Source organism: Schistocerca nitens, chromosome 9 (genome assembly GCF_023898315.1).
Source record: "Schistocerca nitens isolate TAMUIC-IGC-003100 chromosome 9, iqSchNite1.1, whole genome shotgun sequence".
In the NCBI taxonomy this organism is placed as follows: Eukaryota; Metazoa; Arthropoda; class Insecta; order Orthoptera; family Acrididae; genus Schistocerca; species Schistocerca nitens.
In genome coordinates this window covers 465,554,890-465,579,370 of record NC_064622.1, presented here as the reverse complement: position 1 = coordinate 465,579,370, position 24,481 = coordinate 465,554,890, and the positions used below count along the sequence as shown (strand labels likewise).

General features: G+C 57.0%; 1 protein-coding gene across 1 annotated transcript in view; it reads left to right on the top strand.

Moving 5' to 3' along the window:
* Positions 1-15,826, top strand: part of LOC126204343 (spidroin-1-like) — a 40,185-nt gene extending 24,359 nt beyond the window's left edge. Inside the window, exons 8-11 of the mRNA XM_049938721.1 lie at positions 14,251-14,499; positions 14,631-14,844; positions 15,199-15,348; positions 15,474-15,826. Of these exons, the coding sequence (XP_049794678.1) occupies positions 14,251-14,499; positions 14,631-14,844; positions 15,199-15,348; positions 15,474-15,826 (966 nt within the window). The remainder of the gene's footprint in view (positions 1-14,250; positions 14,500-14,630; positions 14,845-15,198; positions 15,349-15,473) is intronic.
* Positions 15,827-24,481: the final 8,655 nt, after the last annotated feature.

Here is a 24,481-nt window from a genome sequence, read left to right as displayed (position 1 = left end):
ACCTCACCTTAGGGTGGTGTACACCGCGAATGCCTTAGGGCATGTTATGTTATATAGTCTTAGGTGGAGTCCACTATACGCAACAAGCGGCTACACGGGTAGCAGGGGTTGTGTGGCGTGGGCTGGGCGGTTCTGTTTAGGTTGGATGGCCCTTGGGCAAGTACGGAAAGGGCAACGGGCGCGGGGCAAGGTCAGGACATGCGGGGACCAAGCGGCAATCGGTATTGTAATTGTCAACTGTCGAAGCTCTGCGTTGGTAAAGTACCGGAACGTCAAGCGCTGATAGAAAGCGCCGAAGCTGCAATCGTTATAGGTACAGACGGTGCTTTAGAAAGGATAGCGTGCATGCAACCGGTGGTGGAGTGGTTCGTCGCTGTTAGTAGTAGTTTATCCTGTGTAGTGAAGTAGAAGTGGTGGACGGTTCCTGTGAACTATTGTGGGTGGAGGGTACACTCAACAGCCGAGCTAGGTTGATAATTGGCTCCTTTTACCGACCTCGCGACTCAGCAGCATTAGTGGCCGAACAAGTGAGAGAAAATGTGGACATACATTTTCCTTTCCGCAGCGTGTTACAGTCTTAGGTGGAGATTTCAATGTGCCAGATGTTCAGGACGGGTGGTAGGGACAGAGCATCGAGTGACAGTATACTGAGTGCACCATCCGAACGAAAAATGCCGCGAGCAATTAAACAGAGAGAGAACCGACTCGTGGAGATAACATCGTGGACCTACCGATGACAAACAGACCCCGAACTTGTCGACTCTGTATGTGCAGAACAGGGACCCAGTGAACAAGAGGCCGTTGCAGCATCGCTGAATATGGACGTTAGTAGGAATATACAAACAAAAAAACAAAAAAAAACAAAAAAAAAAAAAGGGAGGAAGGTTTATCTGTTTAGCAAGAGTAATAGAAGGCAGATTTGAGACTACCAGGCAGATGCAAACGCAAATGTCTGCTCCGACACTGACAATGTTGAGTGTTTATGGAGAAAGTGCAAGGCAATCGTAAAATGCGTCTTAGACAGGTACGTGCCGAGTAAAACTGCGAGGGATGGGAAAAACCCACCGCGGTACAACAACCAAAGTTTAGGAAACTATAGCGAAAGCAAAGAGAGCTTCACTCAAAGTTGAAACGCAGCCAAAACCTCTCAGACAAACAGACGCTAAACGATGTCCAAAGTTAGCGTAAGGAGGGCTATGCGTGAAGCGTCCGGTGAATGCGAAAGTACAATTCCATGTACCGACGTGACAGGAAATCAAATCAAATCCTAGGACGTTGTGGTCGTACGTTGAATCAGTAGTAAGCGGCTCGAAGCGGCATATCCAGACACTCCGGGATGATGATGGCATTGAAACAGAGGATGACACGCGTAAAGCTGTGAAATACTAAACACCTGTTTCCAAAAGCTGTGTCACGGAGGACGACCGCACTGCAGTTCCTTCTCGCACAAACGAAAAAAATGGCTGACATCGAAATAAGTGTCCAAGGAGGAATAGAAAAGCAACTGGAATCACTCAACAGAGGAACGTCCACTGGACCCGACGGGATACCAATTCGATTCTACACAGAGTACGCGACAGAACCTCCTAACAGCCGTGTACCGCAAGTCTCTAGAGGAACGGAGGGTTCCAAATGATTGGAAAAGAGCACAGGTAGTCCCGGGCTTGAAGAAGGGTCGTCGAGCAGATGCGCAAAACTATAGGCCCTATATCTGTGACGTCGATCGGTTGTAGAATTTGAGAACATGTTTTATGCTCGAGTAGTAGCATGTCGTTTTTTGGAAACCCAGTGTCTACTATGTAGGAATCAACATGGATTCCGGAAACAGCGATCGTGTGAGACCCAACGCGCTTTATTTGTTCATGGGACCCAGAAAATATTAGATACAGGCTCCCAGGTAGATGCCATTTTGGTTGACATCCGGAAGGAGGGCGTTCGATACAGTTCCGCACTGTCGCCTGATAAACAAAGTAAGTGTCTGCAGAATGTCGGACCAAGTGTGTGGCTGGACTGAAGAGATTGTAGCAAACAGAACACAGCATGTTGTGTTATCAATGGAGAGACGTCTACAGACGTTAAAGTAACCTCTGGCGTGCCACAGGGGAGTGTTATGGGACCCATTGCTCTTCACACACAATGTATATAAATGACCTAGTAGATAGTGTCGGACGTTGCATGCGTCTTTTCGCGGATGATGCTGTAGTATACAGAGAAGTTGCAGCGAAAAATGCAGGACGATCTGCAGCGGATAGGCACGTGGTGCAGGGAGTGGCAACTGTCCCTTAACATGTATTGCGAATAATATAGAAAGAAGGACCCTTTATTGTATGATTGAGTATATGATAGCGGGACAAACACTGGTAGCAGTTACGTCTGTAAAATATCTGGGAGTATGCGTGCGGAGTGATTGGGAGTGGGATGATCATCATATTAAAAAAAAAAAACAAAAAAAAACAAACAAAAGTAATTGTTGGTAAGGCGGGTACCAGGTTGCGATTTATTGGGAGAATGCGTAGCAAATGTCGTCCATCAACAAAGGAGGAGGTGGCTTACAAAACACCCGTTCGTTCGACCTATACGTGCGTGTTGCCCATCAGTGTGGGATCCGTACCAGGTCGCGTTGACGGAGGCGACGGAGACGATCCAACGTTTCGTCGCAGGGTCATTTGGTAACCGTGATAGCGTTACGGAGATGTTTAACAAACCCACGCGGCAGACTCTGCAATAGAGGCGCTCTGCATCGCGGTGTAGCTTGCTCGCCAGGTTTCGAGATATTGCGTTTCTGGATGGGGTATCGAATATATTGCGTATACCTCCCGAGGAGATCACGAATGGATGTGGTTAGAGAGATTCGAGCGCGCACGGAGGCGTTTTTTTTTTTTTTGCAGACTGTCGTTTCGTCCCGCGAACCATACGCGACTGGAACAGCAAAGGGAGGTAAATGACATTGGCACGTGAAGTGCCCTCCGCCACACACCGTTGGGTGGCTTGCGGAGTCTAAATGTTAGAGGTCGGCTGTCGGTGTGTGCTTTTGATGAAGGCAGATTCGGTGCGTCTGTAGTTGCGGATGGCGGTTAGCCACCCTCGCTGAAAGCGGCGAGGGGCGGCGGCGCCTCGGTTGGCCGGTGCCCATGTTGCGCAGGCGGCGCTCGTTTTTGTTTTGCGGCGGGCAATGTTGTGAGAAACGGGCGCGAATGTTGGCGGGCGAGGTGGCCCGACGGCCGCGGGCCGATCGGGAAACTGTGGGAGGGCGATGGGGCGGCGGAGGTGCGTTTGCACGGCCGTCATCGCCGCACGCCTCCGCTTGTGTGGCTGTGGCGGCGGCCGCGCTGGCCGGGCTGGCGCGGCGACGGTGCGCCAGTTTTGCCGAAGGTTTGGCCATTGTGGCGGGTCGTCGGCTGGGGCTGTGGGGGCGGCATTTGGGCGGGGGCGGCGATTCTCGGCGGGCCGAGCCAGGCTGTGGCGCGCGGTAGCTGCAGTTTGGCCGTGGTTTGCGGCGCTGCCGTGGCGACTGGTTGGCGACTGTGGTGTGGCCGTGTGTAGCCCCATCCTCGGTGGTTTGAATGGCGCGGGTGGTTGCGGCGCAGGTTTGGGGCTGGTCCGCACAGGCTGTCGGACGTTGGGCGGTAGCAAGCGCGGGAGGCGCGGCGCGGCGGCGCGCAGAGTGGCGGCCGCTCTCTCGGCCGTCCGCGCCCGCCCGCGACACTGGCCGGGCCTGGCGGCGCGGCGGCTATTCTCTGCCGTGCTTGCCGCCTTGCCGCTCTCTCTCGCTGTTCTGTTGTTGTGTGTACGCGCGTCGTCCGTCGAAATAATGGCAGATCAGGCGGCTACGAACGAGACTGCTGCGGCACCCGCCGCCACCGGCACGACGAAGAAGGCCAAGTCTGCGGCGTCTGCGAAGAAGCCGCGCGCCAAGCCTGCGCACCCGCGCACCTCTGAGATGGTGACGGCCGCCATCAAGAGTCTGAAGGAGCGCGGCGGCTCGTCGCTGCAGGCGATCAAGAAGTACATTGCCGCGCACTACAAGCTGGACGCGGAGAAGCTGGCGCCCTTTATCAAGAAGTACCTCAAGTCGGCCGTCGTGGCTGGCGAGCTGGTGCAGACGAAGGGGAAGGGCGCGTCCGGCTCTTTCAAGCTTGCCGGCGCCGGCGGCGGGGCGGCCGAGGGCGGCAAGGCTCGTGCCGGCGGTGCGAAGAAGAAGCGCGCCGCTCCGGCCAGCAAGGAGAAGAAGGGCGGCCGCGCGGCCGGCGCAAAGAAGGCTGGTGGCGTGAAGGCGGCGACCGGTCGGAAGGCGGGCGCCGCCAAGAAGGCGTCTGCGGCGTCGGCGGCTCCCGCGGGTGCGAAGAAGGCGGCTGCGGCCAAGCCGGCCAAGGCCAAGTCGCCGTCGAAGGCGAAGAAGGCCGCCAAGGTTCCGACGAAGAAGCCGAAGGCGCCGCGCCCGAAGAAGGCGACGACGCCGTCTAAGGCGAAGGCGTCGCCCAAGAAGAAGAAGTAAAGTAGTAAAGTTAAAGAAAGGCAAGGGAGAGGGGTTGGCGCTTGACGCCGTCGTCCCCCACCGCCCTCCCCCGCGTCGTCTTAGTGGCGCGCGATGGCACGGCTGCGGCTGTCGCGCGGCCCAAAACGGCCCTTCTCAGGGCCATCAAAGGACGTCGGGAAGGCGTTGATTGTCGTGCATGCGCCGGTGTGGTTGGTTGGTTGGTTGTGTGTGACCCTTGTGGGTACTGTTTGCGTGCCGTGGTGGTTGGATTGTGGTGCCGGTGGCGGTAGGCGGCGGCGCGCGGTAGCGGAGCGGTTGTGGCCGTTTGTTGGTCTTTTTATTTTATTTTATTTGTTTTTTTTCTTTTTTTGTTTTTGTTGTTGTTGTTGTTGTAGTTGTTTTGTTTTGCGGCGGCCGACGTTTGGTTGCTCATGTATGTTTCTGGAGACTCTTGTTTGTTTGTGTGTTTGCTTGCTTTGCGGATGTCGTGTCTTTTGTGTGTGTGTTGTGTCTCTCTCTCTCTCTCTCTCTTTGAAAGCGGCGGGGGGACGTGAGACGTGGCAGTGGCCGGCGGGAATTGGGAAGGCGCGGTGGCGTTGACGTTGTAGTGTAGCGTAGCGTGCGCGCGCCTCGGAGACGGCGGCGGCCAGCCACCCGTGGTGTGTGGTGACGTCGTCCGGCTGTTGTGTGTGTGTATTGTGAGGGATGGGAGTGACGTCGATTGTTGGCGAGAGCGGCTGTGGACGGGAGGGGAATTGGTTGTTGTTGTTTTGCGGGGCGGCAAGACCGACAAAAGTTTTGCTCGCGACGGAGAGATGTTAGTGGCCCTGAAAAGGGCCGTTTTTGTTGGGCGGGCGCGCGTGCGCGGCGCGGTTTCTAGGCGCGCTCGCCGCGGATGCGGCGCGCGAGCTGGATGTCCTTGGGCATGATGGTGACGCGCTTGGCGTGGATTGCGCACAGGTTGGTGTCTTCGAAGAGGCCGACGAGGTAGGCCTCGCTGGCCTCCTGCAGGGCCATGACTGCGGAGCTCTGGAAGCGCAGGTCGGTCTTGAAGTCCTGGGCGATCTCGCGCACTAGGCGCTGGAACGGCAGCTTGCGGATGAGCAGCTCTGTGCTCTTCTGGTAGCGCCTGATTTCCCGCAGGGCGACGGTGCCCGGCCTGTAGCGGTGGGGCTTCTTGACGCCGCCGGTGGCGGGCGCGCTCTTCCTCGCCGCCTTGGTGGCGAGCTGTTTGCGCGGCGCCTTTCCGCCGGTGGACTTGCGGGCCGTTTGCTTTGTGCGGGCCATAGCGGTTAGCGGCGTGGAGGTGCGTGCGGTACACGAAGCGTCCGGTGCTGCCTTGACAACGGGCCCGCGCGGCCCCGCGCCGCGCTTATATGCCCTCGGTGCGCGTGGTGGGGGGAGGGCGGGCCAGAGTCTATATAGGGGGGCGGCGGCAGAGAGCTCGCACCGTAGCCGACTCGCTAGCGCCGGGTGAGGAGCTGGCGCTTGTGTTTTTTCGCTTGCTTGCTTTGAGGAGGAGGAAGGAAGAAGAATGACAGGCCGCGGCAAGGGAGGAAAGGGGCTGGGCAAGGGTGGCGCCAAGCGGCACCGCAAGGTGTTGCGCGACAACATCCAGGGCATCACGAAGCCCGCCATCCGCCGCCTGGCTCGCAGGGGCGGCGTGAAGCGCATCTCTGGTCTGATCTACGAGGAGACCCGCGGAGTGCTGAAGGTGTTCCTGGAGAACGTGATCCGCGACGCGGTGACGTACACTGAGCACGCCAAGCGCAAGACTGTGACGGCCATGGACGTGGTGTACGCCCTGAAGAGGCAGGGGCGCACCCTGTACGGTTTCGGCGGTTAGGCAGGCAGGCAGCCAGCCAGCCAGCCAGCCGGTGTGCTGTGCTGCGTTGTGGCCTTCCCGCGGCCGTGCCGTGCCCGTGCTTGGTGGGAGAGACGAAAACGGCCCTTTTCAGGGCCACCACACTGTTCGGAGATTGAAAAGTGCGAAAGAGTCTGTGTTGCCTGTGCGTGTTGTTGTTGTTGTTGTTGCTGCTGCGCGTGCGTTAGTTTTTGAGTTTGACGCGATGGGCGCGGCTGAGTCCAGTGTGTGCGTGGTTTGTTGTTTGTTTGTGGCGTGGGCATAGGCGGGCGGGCCGGATCGATCGATCGATCGGATCAGCTGTTTGGTTTTTTTGTCTGTGCCACGCGCGCCCCTTTAATTGAAACATTATAATGCTAACAATGATCATCACATTATCGGTGTATCGATGTCGTTGTCGTTTGGAACGCGACTCTGTGCGTGCGCGGAGGGGTGCAGAAACAAAAAAGACAAAAAGAGAGAAACGACAAAATGTGTGCGCGTTCGGCCACACGGGCTGTGGACAAGATGGCGGACGTGCGCCGGCGCTGGCTGTGCAATGTATGTATGTGGACGTGTTGTGTAAAGTGCGGCGAGCACGGACGACGGAAACTTTGCTTTGGACGTAGGTTTGTGTGGTGGCCCTGAAAAGGGCCGATTGTTGTGAGCCGAGCCGGCAAGGCAAAGGCAGGCGCGTTTGCGTGCAGGGAGCACGCAAGCGCAGCGCCGCGCTCTCTGTTTAGGCCTTCTTCTCGGTCTTCTTTGGCAGCAGGACGGCCTGGATGTTGGGCAGGACACCACCCTGTGCGATGGTGACGCCCGACAAGAGCTTGTTGAGCTCCTCGTCGTTGCGGATGGCGAGCTGCAGGTGGCGCGGGATGATGCGCGTCTTCTTGTTGTCGCGGGCCGCGTTTCCGGCCAGCTCGAGCACCTCAGCCGCGAGGTACTCCATGACGGCGGCGAGGTAGACGGGCGCCCCGGCGCCGACGCGCTCGGCGTAGTTTCCCTTGCGCAGGAGGCGGTGGATTCTGCCGACCGGGAACTGGAGCCCAGCCCTGCTTGAGCGGGACTTTGACTTGCCCTTGACTTTGCCTCCCTTTCCGCGTCCGGACATGGCGTTTGGCTAGTTGAAACACGTAACGTAACGGTGCGAGCCGCAGCGAGTCGAGCAGCGGAGTGCGTGGCGGCGGGACAGGCTTTCTGTTTGTACTCTTGTAATGAAGTACCACTGGGCTGTGCCCGTCTGACTTCTAGGATTGCGCTAGGGGGTTCATGAAGATGGTGGTTTGGTTTGTGTGCGTGTTTTTGAGTAACTGTTTGTTTTGGGTGTTTGTTTGTGTGTTTTAAATGTCCCTAAAGCGGCGCGTAAGGGTTAGTTTAGGTCTCTTATGTTGAAGGTCTGGATGTTCGCAGCCTAAATTTCTAATGAGGTGATGGGGCGATGTTTGTGTCCTCTCATAAAGTTTGGAAGATTTTTCCTTTATGAGGGAATAGATGGTGGGGTGTTCTAAGAAGTCTCTGATTTGTGTGTTGCGGACGTATCTGTCAGCACCTGTGATTACCCGAAAGGTTTTATTTTGTAGCCGTTGTAGTCTTGAAAGTGAGGTGTCTGACGCCATTGACCACACTTCCGAACCATACAAGATGACCGGAAGCATGAGTTGGCGCCAGAGAAGCATTTTGCATTTCAAGGTGAGTCCTTCACCCTTCAGAAGAGGGTATAGTTGGCCCAGGAGCGCGCACCCCTTGTTTGCCGCTTTCTTTATGTGTTGTCTCCATGTGAGGCGGTTGTCGATCTCCATCCCGAGGTAGGTGATGCAATTTCGCCAGGCTAGGTCCCGACCACCAATTGTCAGTTGTTGGTCTGGGAGTTTTAGCCTGGTTGTGAAAAATATGGCCTGGGTTTTACTAGGATTGATTTTAATTTTCCATAAATTGCACCACTGCGTTATGGAGTCGAGGTGGGCTTGAAGCTTTCGTCGTATGAAATCAAGGCTGCGGCAGCTCCTGTAAATGGCAGTGTCATCGGCGTAGAGAGCGATCTCTCCGCCGACCTGCTTCGGTATGTCGTTCGTGTAAATGGAGTATAGGACGGGACCTAAAACCGAACCTTGCGGGACTCCGGCCGCAATCGGTCGTATCTGGCTCGATACTGTCCCATTTCTTACGAAGAAGTGACGCTCCGCAAGAAATGAGTCAATGATCTTTATGATATGTTCTGGGCACCCTATGTGATCTAGTTTGAATATTAGGCCATCGTGCCAGACGCGGTCGAATGCTTTCTCTATGTCCAGGAATACTGCTCCAGTGGATTCTCTCTTTGCCCTGGCCAGACAAGCGTGCTCTACCAAGCGCAGGCATTGTTGGACTGTGGAGTGCTCAGCGCGGAATCCAAACTGTTCAGGCAACAGGATGTTGTTGTCAGTAAGGAATTTCTGGAGGGTTGTGAGTATTAGCAGCTCAAGGATTTTACTCATGCCAGTGAGTAAGGAAATTGGTCTGTAACTTTCGGGTAGGAGAAGGTTTTTGTTAGGTTTGGGGAGGGTGATTACCTTAGCAGTTTTCCACGCTGAGGGGAAGTAGGTGAGTTTTAGGCAAGCGTTGAAGACGCTTGCCAGAAATGTTATGGCGGGAGGTGGAAGGTGCTTTAGGAGTGGGGTGCGGATACGGTCAGGGCCAGGAGCCTTGTGGTTTCCCTGTCGCTTGATGAGTGCACTTATTGTCGGCTCGTTAACGGGCACGAATTCTGTGTTTGGGCGCGAATTTCTTATCTGAGTCACTCGTCCGATGACTATTCTTTCCTGCCTCTCACTCTCGTCATCATCGATGACATGAGTTCGGAATTGTGACTCTAGTGATTTTGCCATTATTTCTGCTTTTTCTTGGTCTTCATAAGCTAGACCGTTCTCGCCGTGGAGTGGCCTGTTCTCTCTGGTGGGGGCTTTCCGCTGCCGGGCTACTTGCCAGATCTTGCGTTTGCTGTTTTCTGCTTCGGCGGTTTGTAACATCTCCTCCCAGCAGCGGCTCCTGTGCTCCTGCAGTCGGAGTTTCACCTGGTCCTCAAGCCTCCGCAGCTGGCGGCGGTCAGCAGGGTCGCGGTGACGCTGCCACTGCTTCCGCAGCCTGCGTTTGGCGACTATGAGGTCCCAGATGTCAGGGGGCAGGTCCCTGGCGCCTGGCTCTGTGGTGAGCCTGACGCTTGTAGCGCGAGCACAGGCGTGGAGGACGTCTGTGAAGTTCGCTATAGCGTCGTCTATTTCTCCTGTTGTCTCCATCTGCGGGATTTCCTCCACGTGCTCACCCACCAGGTATTTATATCGGTCCCAGTTTGTTATCACTTCTGTTTTTGCCATCCTCCCGGCATCGTCTTCGACACTGGCTATGTCCAGAACGACCGGATTATGATCGGAGTTCAGCTCGTGGTGCACAGTGACCGTCGCGTCGAGAGCGAAGTTTTTTACGACAAAAATATCCAGGACGTCTGGATTGCTTGTCGGGTCTGCGGGGATGTGCGTAGGCTCGTCGGGTGCGATGACGCTGAGGGCAGCACGCCGCTCGACGAGTCCATGCAACCTCACGCCACTTCTGTTCTCGGCGCGGCAGCCAAAGGCCCTATGTTTCGAGTTGAGGTCCCCTCCCACAATTACACGAGCGCCAGTACCTAGCAGAGCCTGAAGGTCCTGTTGCAGTATAGTGGTGGCTGGGGAGTGGTACGCGGAAATTACTATATATGTTGAGTTTTTAATTTTGATCTCTATACCGGCCGCCTCGATGCTGGGTGTCTGAGGTAAGTCCACGGTGCGAAAACACCGTCTGCCTTTCACGAGGATCGCCACTCCGCCACGTGGGCGGCCTACGCGGTCGGCTCTATGTATGGCATAGTTACGGACGGAGAAGCGGTCCTCAGGCTTAAGGTGGGTCTCCGTCAGGCACACAACATCGATGTCATGCCGGTCGAGAAACTCTTCTAGCATCTGTTTTTGAGGTTTTACGCCATTGGCGTTAAAGTTTAATATTGACATTTTCCTGGATCTAGGGGGATCCATTAAAAGAATCAAATAATGACATTGCACCCTCAGCGAGGGCCATGAATTTGCTGAGGCCATCAGGCGCCGCCCGCACGCGCACCATGGTGTCCCTAATTGTTGACATAACATTTGCTAGGCTGAAGCCCGCAAACAGTTGGCGCAGCTCGTCAAAGACGCCGAGCGGCGTCCCTGGCTGCTGGCCAGCAGCCGACTGAGGCGGCGCGGCAGCTGCGGGCGCCTCAGTGCGCTGGTGGCGTGGGGGGGGCCAGGCGGCTGCAGCCGTCGGGGCGCGGGGTGGGGGAAGCGAGGGAAAGGCCTCTCGCCCCAGCGCAGTCGCTCCGCGGCTGCTGGCGGCGGCAGAACTAGCTGCCGGCGCCTTGGCCGCAGGGGCAGGCTGCGTCGACCCCGCAGGAGCGGGAGCGCCTCGCGGCAGCGCCGCGCCGTTTGCCGACCGGGGTGGACGGGTAGACATTAACTGTATGCGCATTGGACAGCGGCTGTAGTTCGCCGGGTGATCGCCCTCACACAGCGCGCATTTTGCCGGAGTTTTGCGACTCTTCTTACATGCGTTCGTCAAGTGCGGTCCGGCGCATTTGACGCATTTTGGGGGGTGGTGGCATTGTTCCGCAGTGTGGAACAGCTGTTGGCATTGGTGGCACTGTACAGGGCCTTCAGGCTGTTGGTACCGTTCAATGGTGACTTTACAATTCATGAAAAGCTCGGTTCTTAGGAGCTCTCTATTCTTTTCATCTGGGTGAAGGATCACCTTGAATTGCGCACGCTTTCTGCGTCCCTCACCGGGGTTGTTGGGGTCAGAGGCGCGCGTTTCTTGCTTCACCTCAATAACTCTGTACTTGCGCTCAATGAGCAGCTCTTTTATTTCAGCGGGATCAGTGTCTCGCGGGAGACCCTTAATCACCGCCTTATATGTGTGCTTTTCCGTTAGCGGATACGTGTGGAAAGGGATTTTTTTTTTTGAGAAAAGTACTCAACTAAAAACCTGTAGTCAGGGGGTGTCGATGGCTGAAACTTCACCGACGACCCCCTACATGACGTGTTAAGTCCCCCTTTAAGGTGTGGGGCGACCTCTTTTATGATCTTCATTGTCCCATTTTGGATGGTAGCAATGACGGGAGGCACTTTCTCCCGTCTCTGTTTTTGTTGCGCTTGCGCGCCAGAGGTCGAGGGACGAACAGGCGTCGCTTCGACCGCTTCCGCGCCGTCGGAAGCGATCGGCGCGAAGCTGTTTGAAGTGGGGATGTTGGCTACAACGGTTTCCCCCCCTATTTCCATGTTATCACTGTCTGGGCTTTCGAGTTCCTCGGCGAGCCGGCTTGGGGCCGGACGCTTAGGTGCTGGCATCACGTCCGTTTCCTGTAAGCGTGTTTTTGCTTTGGTTATGCCTGTTGTGGATTGGCCGCGGGTACCCAGGGACTGGGTGCCGCAGCGGGCTGGGACTTTGGGCTTACCCAATATGTCTGATCTAGCGGTCCTAGAAGCCTGACGGACTAGGGTGGGGGTCCCTTTATGGGCTCGGGTGCGGCGGCCGGTTGCGCGCGCGCCCCATTGGTCGGCGGCCGCAACAGGGCGAGCTGGTAAAGGTGGGGTGTTGCGGTAGCGGCGGGTGCCACTGTGTGGGGAGACGCTGACTAGAGCGGAGCGCTTGCTGCTTGCTGTACGTTCGAGATGCCGCCCAAGACTAGCGGGAAGGCCGCCAAGAAGGCTGGCAAGGCGCAGAAGAACATTTCGAAGGGCGACAAGAAGAAGAAGCGCAAGAGGAAGGAGAGCTATGCCATCTACATCTACAAGGTGCTGAAGCAGGTGCGCCCCGACACGGGCATCTCGTCGAAGGCGATGAGCATCATGAACAGCTTCGTGAACGACATTTTCGAGCGCATTGCGGCCGAGGCGTCTCGCCTGGCGCACTACAACAAGCGCTCGACCATCACGTCCCGCGAGATCCAGACGGCTGTGCGGCTCTTGCTGCCTGGCGAGCTGGCCAAGCACGCCGTGAGCGAGGGCACGAAGGCGGTGACCAAGTACACGAGCTCCAAGTGAGGGGGTTAAGGCTGTAGGGAGCTCCCCTCCGTTGCGAGAGCGGCAAAACGGCCCTTTTCAGGGCCACCAAATTGCCTTTGCGGGAAGAGCGGAATTGTTGTTTGTGTGAGGCGGCGCATAGCTACCCGGTTTGGTTGGTTGCGAAGCAGCTGGTGGTGGTTATGCGTGCTCGCGAGTCTTGGCGTGGTTGGTTGGTTGGTTGTTTGTCGACACATAGACAGGAGGTGTTGTCTGTGTCGCTGATTCCTTTCCTTTCTTTGTCTCTGTCTGCCCGGTTAGTCACGTGACTGCAATTGAAACCCCTCGCGATTGTTGGATGTCACCGTTAGGGCCGTCTGCGGGTTTGTTTGTTGTCACATCATACATACATACATACATGATGGCGAGGGTGAAATGTTGTGTTGCCGTCTACTATTCCCTTTGCTGTACGGCGTGGAGGTGTGTTGGTGACGTTTTAAAAAAAAAAAAATGGACGTGTCTTTACTAGTCATTAAGAAGACGCAAGAATTGTACGGGCGGGTGGGGTAGGCGACACGCACGGTGGTGTACCCATTTATTTGGCCCTTGATTTTGATAGCCGTTTCTGCAGTTGATTTGAATGATTGATTGTTGTGCGCACGCACGCCGGTGTCGTCATTCAAGGTGCACGTGTGTTCGGTTCAGTGACGGTAGACGACGACGGCCGTTGTTTGTTGTTATGGGCGTACACGCGGTTGTCTGTGTCCCCCGGTGAAATGGCCGGTTTGTCGGTGATGTGATGTGATGTGATCCGATCCGGCGGCCCTGAGTAGCTGTCTATGGGCATCATGGCAACGTGTCGGTCTGAACACCCGTCTCACTGTGGCACCGTCGGCGCTGCGAACGGTGACGAAAGGCTGACTGTGATCGGTCGGATGTCATGTCTTGTCTGGGCAGAACGTGTGGAATGAGCAAAAAAAAAAAAACTGTGGGGACGGAAACAATGGTGGAGGAGGGGAACGAAAATAATAAAACGAAACGAAACGAAGAAAAAGAAGAAGGAGAAGCAATCACCGGAAAACGAGACAGGGGAAAAACGGAGAGGCGCTGTCTAGAGCAACGGAACGTTCCCGTGCATTGCAGCCGCACTGACATGCGTTTACGGCGCGGCTGCAAGTGTCGGCCGTGGTGACGGCTGAATTGCATTGCCTTCCCGGATGCAACGTTCGCCCGATATGGCTCGGAGGAAGAATCTATGAGAGAGTGCCTTGCCCTTGCCGTTTCGTGTGCGGTGTAGCGAATGATGTGTGTGTGTGTGTGTGTATGTAGTGGGGAATGGATGGTCGATAGCTGCCGTCACGGTCGAGATAACGCAGTCAAAGGTGTCGCGAAAAAGTGTGTTAGCCGTGGTTGGTTTGTGTGTTTGTTTTGTTTTTAAAGAGAAGGGACGAGAGAAAGAAGGTAGGTGGAGAGTGCGTTGCGTGTTGCGAACTGCGTCCGTGAATACGGCAGTATTTGGTGGTGGGCGTGCCCTTGCAGGTGGCCCGGAAGGCGTGTTCGTTTCGCGGTAGTGTGGACGGGTGAGGGGCACGCGTAACGCTGCGCTGCTGGCATATTCGGGAGATGGGAGGGGGCGAAAGGAGAAAGGAGACGCGGAGGGCGCGTGCGGGTGGTTCGCGCTGCGCTCGGCGGTTGTGTTTGTTTGTGCAACAAATGTGTTGCCGGGAGGGGGACCGTTGTTGTGGTGGTTGCGGTTGTAGCCTCCGACGCGGCTGGCAGTGAACAACGTGAGACGACGGATGCGTGGCTGGGGCGGCGCATGTCGCCGGTGCCATGCCTTTAGAGCCGCGTGGTCGGGGTGTGCGCACCGCGTGTCGTGTTGCGAGACATCACATGTGCTGCTGCGCACCGGTGGCGTGGCGTGGCGTGGCGTGGGGGCGAGGAGAGCGAGCCGCGCCAGTACCGCGCGGTGTGCTTGTGCGCCGGAGAATGGCACACTGCGCCTGCCCGTTGAGGAGGCTGATGGCCGTGGTGTGGTGGAAATGGAGCGCGTCGGACGTGTACCAATGAGAAAGAGAAACAAAGCAAGCAACCACGAACGAAAGGTGGAGGGCGGCATTGTGTCACATGTGGCGGTGGGGAAAAACGAAAAAAAAAAACAAAAAACAAAAAACAAAGACGTTAAGAAAGAGGAGAAACAACAAAGACAATGAGTCGTGCGTTCGCGAGGGGGGTGGGTGTGCGTGCGTAACGCCGGTACGCGCAGTGCGGAGCCCAACGGCTGTGTCGTCGGCCGAATGGGTGCGGGAATAGAGGCCGCGTCGGCACGGAGAAGGAAGGACGCACGCGCGCTGCGGCGTTGGCGCGGTTTGCGGCTGGCGCCTTTGGTGGCAACGGCCAGGACAAGCAGCGGTGTATGGTGTTGTGCGGGGCGGACAGGGGCGGCGGTGGTGGACGGGGAGGAGGCGGTGGCGTGTGTGGTACGGCGAAAACGGGACGGACGGCCGGCGGATGTTGAGAGGCGCCGCCCGCGCACGCACGCAGACACACAGAAGGGAAGAGCGAGAAAGGAACAAATGGAGGGGGCGAATGTGGAGGTGCGGGGAGGGGGAGGCGGTGGTGTTTGTGGGCATGTGGTGGGAGAGAAGGGCGGGGGCGGAAGGACAGCAGAGGCGCGAGGCGACAGCCTGTGCTTGTTGCTTGCTTGCGTCTTTTTGTTTTTTTATTTTGTTTTTATCCTTTGGTCGCCTTGGAGCCTGTCGGTCCCGTCCGTGTGTGGCCACGCTGTGGGTGCGTGTATGTTTGTACGTTTCGTTTTTTGTCTTCTTCTGCAGCAGAGGCGGCCAGCAAATGCGTGCGGTTGGATGGATGGGCGGCCACGGCACGGCACGGCACCGCACCTGTGCCCAAGGAGGAGACGCTGGCGGCGGGCCACCCTCGGATGCGGCCGGCCGGGGCTGTGTGCGCCGCTGCAACAACAACGAGTAAACAAGACGAAGACGAAGCGGATGGCTGGTGAGTGCATTTCGGCGGTAGACAAGGCAGTGTGTGATGTGGCGTTGTGACGGGGGGGGGTTTGCTCACGCGGCCTCGTTGTGTTGATGCGCAGGAAGACGAGATGCGGGCAGACGCGTACAGAGAGACGAGCCCGGTCTGCAGCAGGATGTGTGGCGCGCCGAGTGCAGAGCAGCGCGCGCCGGCTGGGCTGGGTTCGGCTGGGCCCGCCCGGCGGCGGGCCGCGCCGTTGTCGCGGACGTGAGCGCCCCCTGGCGGGTGGTCGGAGGCGGCGCGGTGGACGTGTGGCTGGTTGGCAGTGCACATTGCGAGTGGCTGGCTGGCTGGCTGGCTGGCGGGCGGGCGGTCGGCGGCGGCGGCGAGAAGAGAGAGGAGGTATGTGTTGCGGGCGCCTTTGCTGCGCTGCGTCGTTGCGTGCCTGGGCGTGCGCCTGTCGACTGTGTGTGACTGTGTTGGGCGTTGTGCCACGTACGTGTGCTCGGCCGAAGGCAGGCGTCGGAAAGAAGAGGGCGAAGGGCAGGAAAGTGGGTCGGTGTGCGTGCGTAGCCCGTGATGTGATGATGTCACGTCACGTCATGTGTTTGCGAAGCGGCTGCCGAGAGGTGTGTGGTAGCGAGCGGGAATGTGCGTTTGGTGGTTGCGGCGTGAGGTGAGGGTGGGAGAATATTGGGGCGGGCGGGCGGGCGGGCGGGCCGGCCGTTGTTGGTGGTTCCTCCTGTGGTTGTTTGTGCAGCTTTGATGGCAACGTGGAAGGACGCCGGTTTCGTGCCTTTGCGTGTGGTTGTCGACGGTGACTGGTTGGGGTGTGCGCCGATGCACGTGCCATGTCGTTAGTATGTTTGGGTCGTGAGTGTTGTTTTTGGCTGTGTTGTTGTGTACGGGAAGGGGGGGGGGGGAGAGGAGGAGGCGGGTGGATAGTGCGTGCAGTAGTGTCGTTGCGACGGGCGCGTCGGGTGGAGCTGTGCGTAGTGGCGGAAAGGTGTAGGTTGCGGGAAGGGAGCCCGTCGTGTGTCGTGTCGGTGTCGTTGACGGGGTCGCGTGCGTGCGTTGTGAAATCGAGTGTGGCGGGAAAGGAGCAGTGTGCCGCTGGCGTCGTGGCCGTTAGCAGAGGCTGTGCTTGTCCGTTTGTTACCTGTTGGACGCTTGGTGCGAGTTGTTTGCTGCTGTTGTTGTTGTTATCGTTGTCGTTTGTCGCCCCCGTCTCGCGGGTTGTTTTTGTTTGTCGGCTGTGCTGTGTCGGCGAGCTGTTTTGCGGTGCGTGAATGTGTTGGTGCAAAAGTGGCGGCGTTATGGCTGCGCCCGCGACGAGCCGCGGGCGCGCCATTGATGATGTTCAAACACAGAGCGGCTGTGTGCAATGGGAGGCCTGCGTACGGGTAGCGGTGTTGTCGTACGTGCATCCGGCCCGGTGCGGAAAGCGCCGTTGCCGTTTGCCCCTTAGTTGCCAGCCATGTCGCGTGAGCGGCGGGTTGCCTCTGGTCGACGTGGTGCCTCGGGTTTGTGGTTTTTGGTGCCCTTTGGCCGGTGGGTGGTGTTTAATTTTGTTTTTGTGTGTGTGTGTGTTTTATATCTGCCTCCTGCTCGGTCTTGCGGCGGTTTGGTCGACGTCGTCTGTAGTTTTTGCGGCTTGCCGACGACCGACCGACCGACACACCTTTGAAACCTACGTGTGGCGCCCGAAGGTGAACGTAACCTGACCGCGGACCTCTCGGCGCCTTAACCTAACCTAACCTCTAACCTAAGATGTCCGGCCGTAGAGGTAGGTGCGGCCACCTGACGCCTCACGTCCGAACGCTTAACCTAACTTTGACGCTTAACCTAACTGTAACCCTTAACCTAACCCACGTCCACCTAACCTAACCTAACCTAACCTAACCTAACCTAACCTAACCTCACCTTAGGGTGGTGTACACCGCGAATGCCTTAGGGCATGTTATGTTATATAGTCTTAGGTGGAGTCCACTATACGCAACAAGCGGCTACACGGGTAGCAGGGGTTGTGTGGCGTGGGCTGGGCGGTTCTGTTTAGGTTGGATGGCCCTTGGGCAAGTACGGAAAGGGCAACGGGCGCGGGGCAAGGTCAGGACATGCGGGGACCAAGCGGCAATCGGTATTGTAATTGTCAACTGTCGAAGCTCTGCGTTGGTAAAGTACCGGAACGTCAAGCGCTGATAGAAAGCGCCGAAGCTGCAATCGTTATAGGTACAGACGGTGCTTTAGAAAGGATAGCGTGCATGCAACCGGTGGTGGAGTGGTTCGTCGCTGTTAGTAGTAGTTTATCCTGTGTAGTGAAGTAGAAGTGGTGGACGGTTCCTGTGAACTATTGTGGGTGGAGGGTACACTCAACAGCCGAGCTAGGTTGATAATTGGCTCCTTTTACCGACCTCGCGACTCAGCAGCATTAGTGGCCGAACAAGTGAGAGAAAATGTGGACATACATTTTCCTTTCCGCAGCGTGTTACAGTCTTAGGTGGAGATTTCAATGTGCCAGATGTTCAGGACGGGTGGTAGGGACAGAGCATCGAGTGACAGTATACTGAGTGCACCATCCGAACGAAAAATGCCGCGAGCAATTAAACAGAGAGAGAACCGACTCGTGGAGATAACATCGTGGACCTACCGATGACAAACAGACCCCGAACTTGTCGACTCTGTATGTGCAGAACAGGGACCCAGTGAACAAGAGGCCGTTGCAGCATCGCTGAATATGGACGTTAGTAGGAATATACAAACAAAAAAACAAAAAAAAACAAAAAAAAAAAAAGGGAGGAAGGTTTATCTGTTTAGCAAGAGTAATAGAAGGCAGATTTGAGACTACCAGGCAGATGCAAACGCAAATGTCTGCTCCGACACTGACAATGTTGAGTGTTTATGGAGAAAGTGCAAGGCAATCGTAAAATGCGTCTTAGACAGGTACGTGCCGAGTAAAACTGCGAGGGATGGGAAAAACCCACCGCGGTACAACAACCAAAGTTTAGGAAACTATAGCGAAAGCAAAGAGAGCTTCACTCAAAGTTGAAACGCAGCCAAAACCTCTCAGACAAACAGACGCTAAACGATGTCCAAAGTTAGCGTAAGGAGGGCTATGCGTGAAGCGTCCGGTGAATGCGAAAGTACAATTCCATGTACCGACGTGACAGGAAATCAAATCAAATCCTAGGACGTTGTGGTCGTACGTTGAATCAGTAGTAAGCGGCTCGAAGCGGCATATCCAGACACTCCGGGATGATGATGGCATTGAAACAGAGGATGACACGCGTAAAGCTGTGAAATACTAAACACCTGTTTCCAAAAGCTGTGTCACGGAGGACGACCGCACTGCAGTTCCTTCTCGCACAAACGAAAAAAATGGCTGACATCGAAATAAGTGTCCAAGGAGGAATAGAAAAGCAACTGGAATCACTCAACAGAGGAACGTCCACTGGACCCGACGGGATACCAATTCGATTCTACACAGAGTACGCGACAGAACCTCCTAACAGCCGTGTACCGCAAGTCTCTAGAGGAACGGAGGGTTCCAAATGATTGGAAAAGAGCACAGGTAGTCCCGGGCTTGAAGAAGGGTCGTCGAGCAGATGCGCAAAACTATAGGCCCTATATCTGTGACGTCGATCGGTTGTAGAATTTGAGAACATGTTTTATGCTCGAGTAGTAGCATGTCGTTTTTTGGAAACCCAGTGTCTACTATGTAGGAATCAACATGGATTCCGGAAACAGCGATCGTGTGAGACCCAACGCGCTTTATTTGTTCATGGGACCCAGAAAATATTAGATACAGGCTCCCAGGTAGATGCCATTTTGGTTGACATCCGGAAGGAGGGCGTTCGATACAGTTCCGCACTGTCGCCTGATAAACAAAGTAAGTGTCTGCAGAATGTCGGACCAAGTGTGTGGCTGGACTGAAGAGATTGTAGCAAACAGAACACAGCATGTTGTGTTATCAATGGAGAGACGTCTACAGACGTTAAAGTAACCTCTGGCGTGCCACAGGGGAGTGTTATGGGACCCATTGCTCTTCACACACAATGTATATAAATGACCTAGTAGATAGTGTCGGACGTTGCATGCGTCTTTTCGCGGATGATGCTGTAGTATACAGAGAAGTTGCAGCGAAAAATGCAGGACGATCTGCAGCGGATAGGCACGTGGTGCAGGGAGTGGCAACTGTCCCTTAACATGTATTGCGAATAATATAGAAAGAAGGACCCTTTATTGTATGATTGAGTATATGATAGCGGGACAAACACTGGTAGCAGTTACGTCTGTAAAATATCTGGGAGTATGCGTGCGGAGTGATTGGGAGTGGGATGATCATCATATTAAAAAAAAAAAACAAAAAAAAACAAACAAAAGTAATTGTTGGTAAGGCGGGTACCAGGTTGCGATTTATTGGGAGAATGCGTAGCAAATGTCGTCCATCAACAAAGGAGGAGGTGGCTTACAAAACACCCGTTCGTTCGACCTATACGTGCGTGTTGCCCATCAGTGTGGGATCCGTACCAGGTCGCGTTGACGGAGGCGACGGAGACGATCCAACGTTTCGTCGCAGGGTCATTTGGTAACCGTGATAGCGTTACGGAGATGTTTAACAAACCCACGCGGCAGACTCTGCAATAGAGGCGCTCTGCATCGCGGTGTAGCTTGCTCGCCAGGTTTCGAGATATTGCGTTTCTGGATGGGGTATCGAATATATTGCGTATACCTCCCGAGGAGATCACGAATGGATGTGGTTAGAGAGATTCGAGCGCGCACGGAGGCGTTTTTTTTTTTTTTGCAGACTGTCGTTTCGTCCCGCGAACCATACGCGACTGGAACAGCAAAGGGAGGTAAATGACATTGGCACGTGAAGTGCCCTCCGCCACACACCGTTGGGTGGCTTGCGGAGTCTAAATGTTAGAGGTCGGCTGTCGGTGTGTGCTTTTGATGAAGGCAGATTCGGTGCGTCTGTAGTTGCGGATGGCGGTTAGCCACCCTCGCTGAAAGCGGCGAGGGGCGGCGGCGCCTCGGTTGGCCGGTGCCCATGTTGCGCAGGCGGCGCTCGTTTTTGTTTTGCGGCGGGCAATGTTGTGAGAAACGGGCGCGAATGTTGGCGGGCGAGGTGGCCCGACGGCCGCGGGCCGATCGGGAAACTGTGGGAGGGCGATGGGGCGGCGGAGGTGCGTTTGCACGGCCGTCATCGCCGCACGCCTCCGCTTGTGTGGCTGTGGCGGCGGCCGCGCTGGCCGGGCTGGCGCGGCGACGGTGCGCCAGTTTTGCCGAAGGTTTGGCCATTGTGGCGGGTCGTCGGCTGGGGCTGTGGGGGCGGCATTTGGGCGGGGGCGGCGATTCTCGGCGGGCCGAGCCAGGCTGTGGCGCGCGGTAGCTGCAGTTTGGCCGTGGTTTGCGGCGCTGCCGTGGCGACTGGTTGGCGACTGTGGTGTGGCCGTGTGTAGCCCCATCCTCGGTGGTTTGAATGGCGCGGGTGGTTGCGGCGCAGGTTTGGGGCTGGTCCGCACAGGCTGTCGGACGTTGGGCGGTAGCAAGCGCTCCAGTCCACTATCATCTAACTTCATCAAGTGGGAGTAATGTAGCATTTACCCGAAGGCATTTACTACACCGTCTGAGGAACGGAAAAGAGAAACATCAGGTTTTTCTTTATTGTCATCTAAGGATGTGGTGGTGGAAACAGACTATCATGGGGAACTGAAGTTTCTGAAAGTTGCAACTGCTGTCGCTAGCGACGGAGCAGCGCAACGGGCCTCTGATAGAGGTCGCGGTCATCTACAGGCGCCCCAAGGTTCCTGAGAAGGGGATTATCCGAAGCAGCAGCCGTGGCATACATCTTCTGGGCGATGGCTTGAAAGCGAGCGAGGACTTCCTGTTCATGGGCAGCTTCGTGAAGATATCGCGCCGGAAACTGGGGATGCACGTGGAAAATCCGGCGAAGAGCCTTATTCTGCTGCTGTTGTAGGCGATGGAGGTGTCGGTGCGCCGCATTTCCCCAAGCAGCACAGGCATAGTCCATCACAGGACGCACAAACATCCGGTAGATGAGGAGCCCATTATTGACGGAGAGCGCGGAGTGCTCGTTCAGCAGGGGATAAAGCGCCCCCAGCCGCTGCTCAACCTTCCGGCGAACTTCTAGCACCTGCTGCCGCCAGATGAGTTGGCGGTCCATCACAACGCCGAGGTAGGTGGCTGTCGGCGTCCAGGGGATGACCTCGCCGAATAACTGGAGTTGTTGATCGTGTGGCGGGGTCCTCTTGCGCGTGAAGACCACGGCTTGGCTCTTCTGAGCGTTGAACCGGACACGCCAAAGAGTCGCCCACGCTTCGAGGGCGGCGCACGCGTCCTGGAGACGTCGATACATGGCTTGAGGCCACCGGCTGCGGGTGAAGATCGCTGTGTCATCGGCGTACATCGCGCGCTCCACCCGGGGAGAGGTAGGAAGATCGGCCGTATACAGAGAGTACAGGGTCGGACCGAGGACCGAACCCTGCGGGACGCCGGCGGCAATAGGTCGGAGCGTCGACGTCGAGTCGTCAATGCGGACCACAAAGGTGCGGCCCCGCAGATAGCTGTCCAGAAGGCGGATGAAGGACCGCGGAAATCCGTGCATATGGAGCTTCCACAGCAGCCCGGAGTGCCACACGCTGTCGAAAGCCTTCGTAACATCGAGGAAAATGGCGCCACAATATTCCTGATTGTTGAAGGCCGTGGTGACCGCTTCAACAACGCGGACGAGCTGCTGCGTAGAGGAGTGGCCACCCCGGAAACCAAACTGCTCCGGAGGCAACAGGCGACGACGGTCCATGATGATCTTGAGCCGGTGAAGGAGAAGCCGCTCGAAAAGCTTGCTTAGTTGCGGAAGCAAGCTGATGGGCCGGTAGTTGTTAGGATTCTTCCGGTCCTTACCCGGCTTGGGGATGGCGACAACAACAGCGTGCTTCCAGGCAGCCGGATAGGTACAAGTCACTAGTATGGCAGTAAACAGGCGGGCCAGATAGGCAAAAGCAGCAGGAGGCAGTTCCTTGAGCGCCTTCCCAGGAACGTCGTCGGCACCAGGAGCCTTGTTAGCGGCCATCGCCCGGACGCAGGAGGTCACCTCGTCGGTCGTGAAGACTGGCAGATGATCGCCGTCACGGTGGTCGGCAGAGAGGTAGGCCTCGAGGCCACGGTCCACATCATGAACGAACTGAGCGTCCACAGGATCGTCGAGAGGGACGAAGTTCGCCTGAAACACATCAGCAAGGGCGTTTGCCTTAGCCACAGGGGTATAGGCGACACCAGTCGGCGAGTCCAGAGGAGGCAGAGCGTGCTTCCGCTTGGTAAAGAAGCGCACCGCGTCCCACGCGTGGGGATCCGGAGTGAACGACGCCAGCTTCTGAGCCCACTGCTCGTTCTTGTGGGCGCTGATGGCGGCCTTGATGTCACGGCGGAGGAGGTTGACACGCCGCTTCAGAAGGGGGTCGCGGGTGAGGCGCCATTCCTTGCTGAGGCGATTCCGTACACGGATTAGATCCAGAATGTCGGCCGGGAGTCCCGGGCGCCGGGGAAGCGTGCCCCGGGACGGCGGTGTGGATCGCAGCAGGGCTGAGTGGACGGCATCAGCGAAGGCAGCGACGTCAGCATCGACGTCGTGGATGTCGGCGTCAAGACGCGGCCGCACACGAGCGAGGACGTCCGCGCGGTAGGCAGTCCAATCAGTGCGCCGAAGGTGAAGGCGAGGCGAGGCGACGGCGGGATCAACAGCGAGATTGAAGAGGACCGGCAGATGGTTTGAGTTCAGCTCGTGGACGACGTCAGCCGTCAGGAATTGATGCAGGCCTTTTGTGACGGCGAAGTCCAGGACGTCCGGCGTGCCGCGGGATGGGTAGCAGGTCGGCTCCTCAGGCCCGCAAGCGTAAGCGCCAACCCTGTCAATGACCTGATGAAACTGGCGGCCGCTGTGGGTGGTGTGCAGAGAATTCCACGCCGCATGTTTTGCGTTGAAGTCGCCGGCTAAAAAGAGCTTCCCCGGGAGACGGAGCAGCGCATAGGCGTCGTCCAAGTCCAGCAAGTAGCGTGGAGGACGGTAGACGGAGACGAAGGTGACCACCCCCGCCGAGGTCACCACGGCCACAGCTGTCGCCTCCATCTGTCGTAACGGTGGCGTGGGTACGACATAGTGGCGAATGTTCCGCTTGATGTAGATCGCGGTGCCGCCACCGCGGGTGGGGCGGTCGTAGCGATAGCACTTGTAGTTTGAGATGTTGGCCCGTAGACCCGCCTTCAGGTGCGTCTCCGTCACGAGGAAGATGTCAATGTTGTGGGCTGCAAGGAAGTGCTTGACTTCCAGGAGATCGCGGAAAAGTCCGTCTGCGTTGTACGTGGAAATACGAAGTTCCTCGAAGCGTCGCACCCTATCCATGATGTTGTTGGGGAGCGTCACTGGTGGGATGGAGAACGCTTCGGATCGTGGATTCCACGGTGGCAGCAAGTGTGGCGGGCAACGCCTGGATGGCGCGGCTCATCTCGGTGACCGCCGTCATCATGGTTTGGAGGAGGGTGAAGAGGTCGTGGGAGTCGACACCCGGCTGCTGGCTGTCCGGCGGAGTAAGGTCGACGGGACGGCGGCGGCGCAACGGCGGAAAGGCGGCGGGGCCTTCGGGAACGTCCGTCGGAGCAGCAGAGGACGCAGGGGCGTCTCTGCGGATGACGTACGGTGCAGCAAGTGGACGTTGCCAGGCGTTAGGAGGGCGAGACTGCGAGAGTGAGTCCCGTCCCTGCTGCTGGGCCCCCGCGTGGCGGAAGCTGGCAGGAGTGCTGCTGACGACAGCGGTCCTACGGCGGCGATCCCTGGCGGTGAGCGGGGGAAGCCCTCGTTGCCGGCGGCTGGCCTCCTTGTGCTTAGGACACGACCTGAAGTTGGCGGGGTGTTGTCCGCCACACAGGCCGCACTTCGCAGGTTGTTCCCGAGGTACTTGGCATTGCCGGCTATCATGGGCGCCGCCGCACTTGACGCAAACAAAAGGCATCGTACAACCACGGGCAACATGGTTGAAGCCTTGGCACCGGTAGCATTGCGTTACCCCACGTGACTTGCGGAGCGTTTCGGCAGACATGACAAGTCCGCAAAGGCGG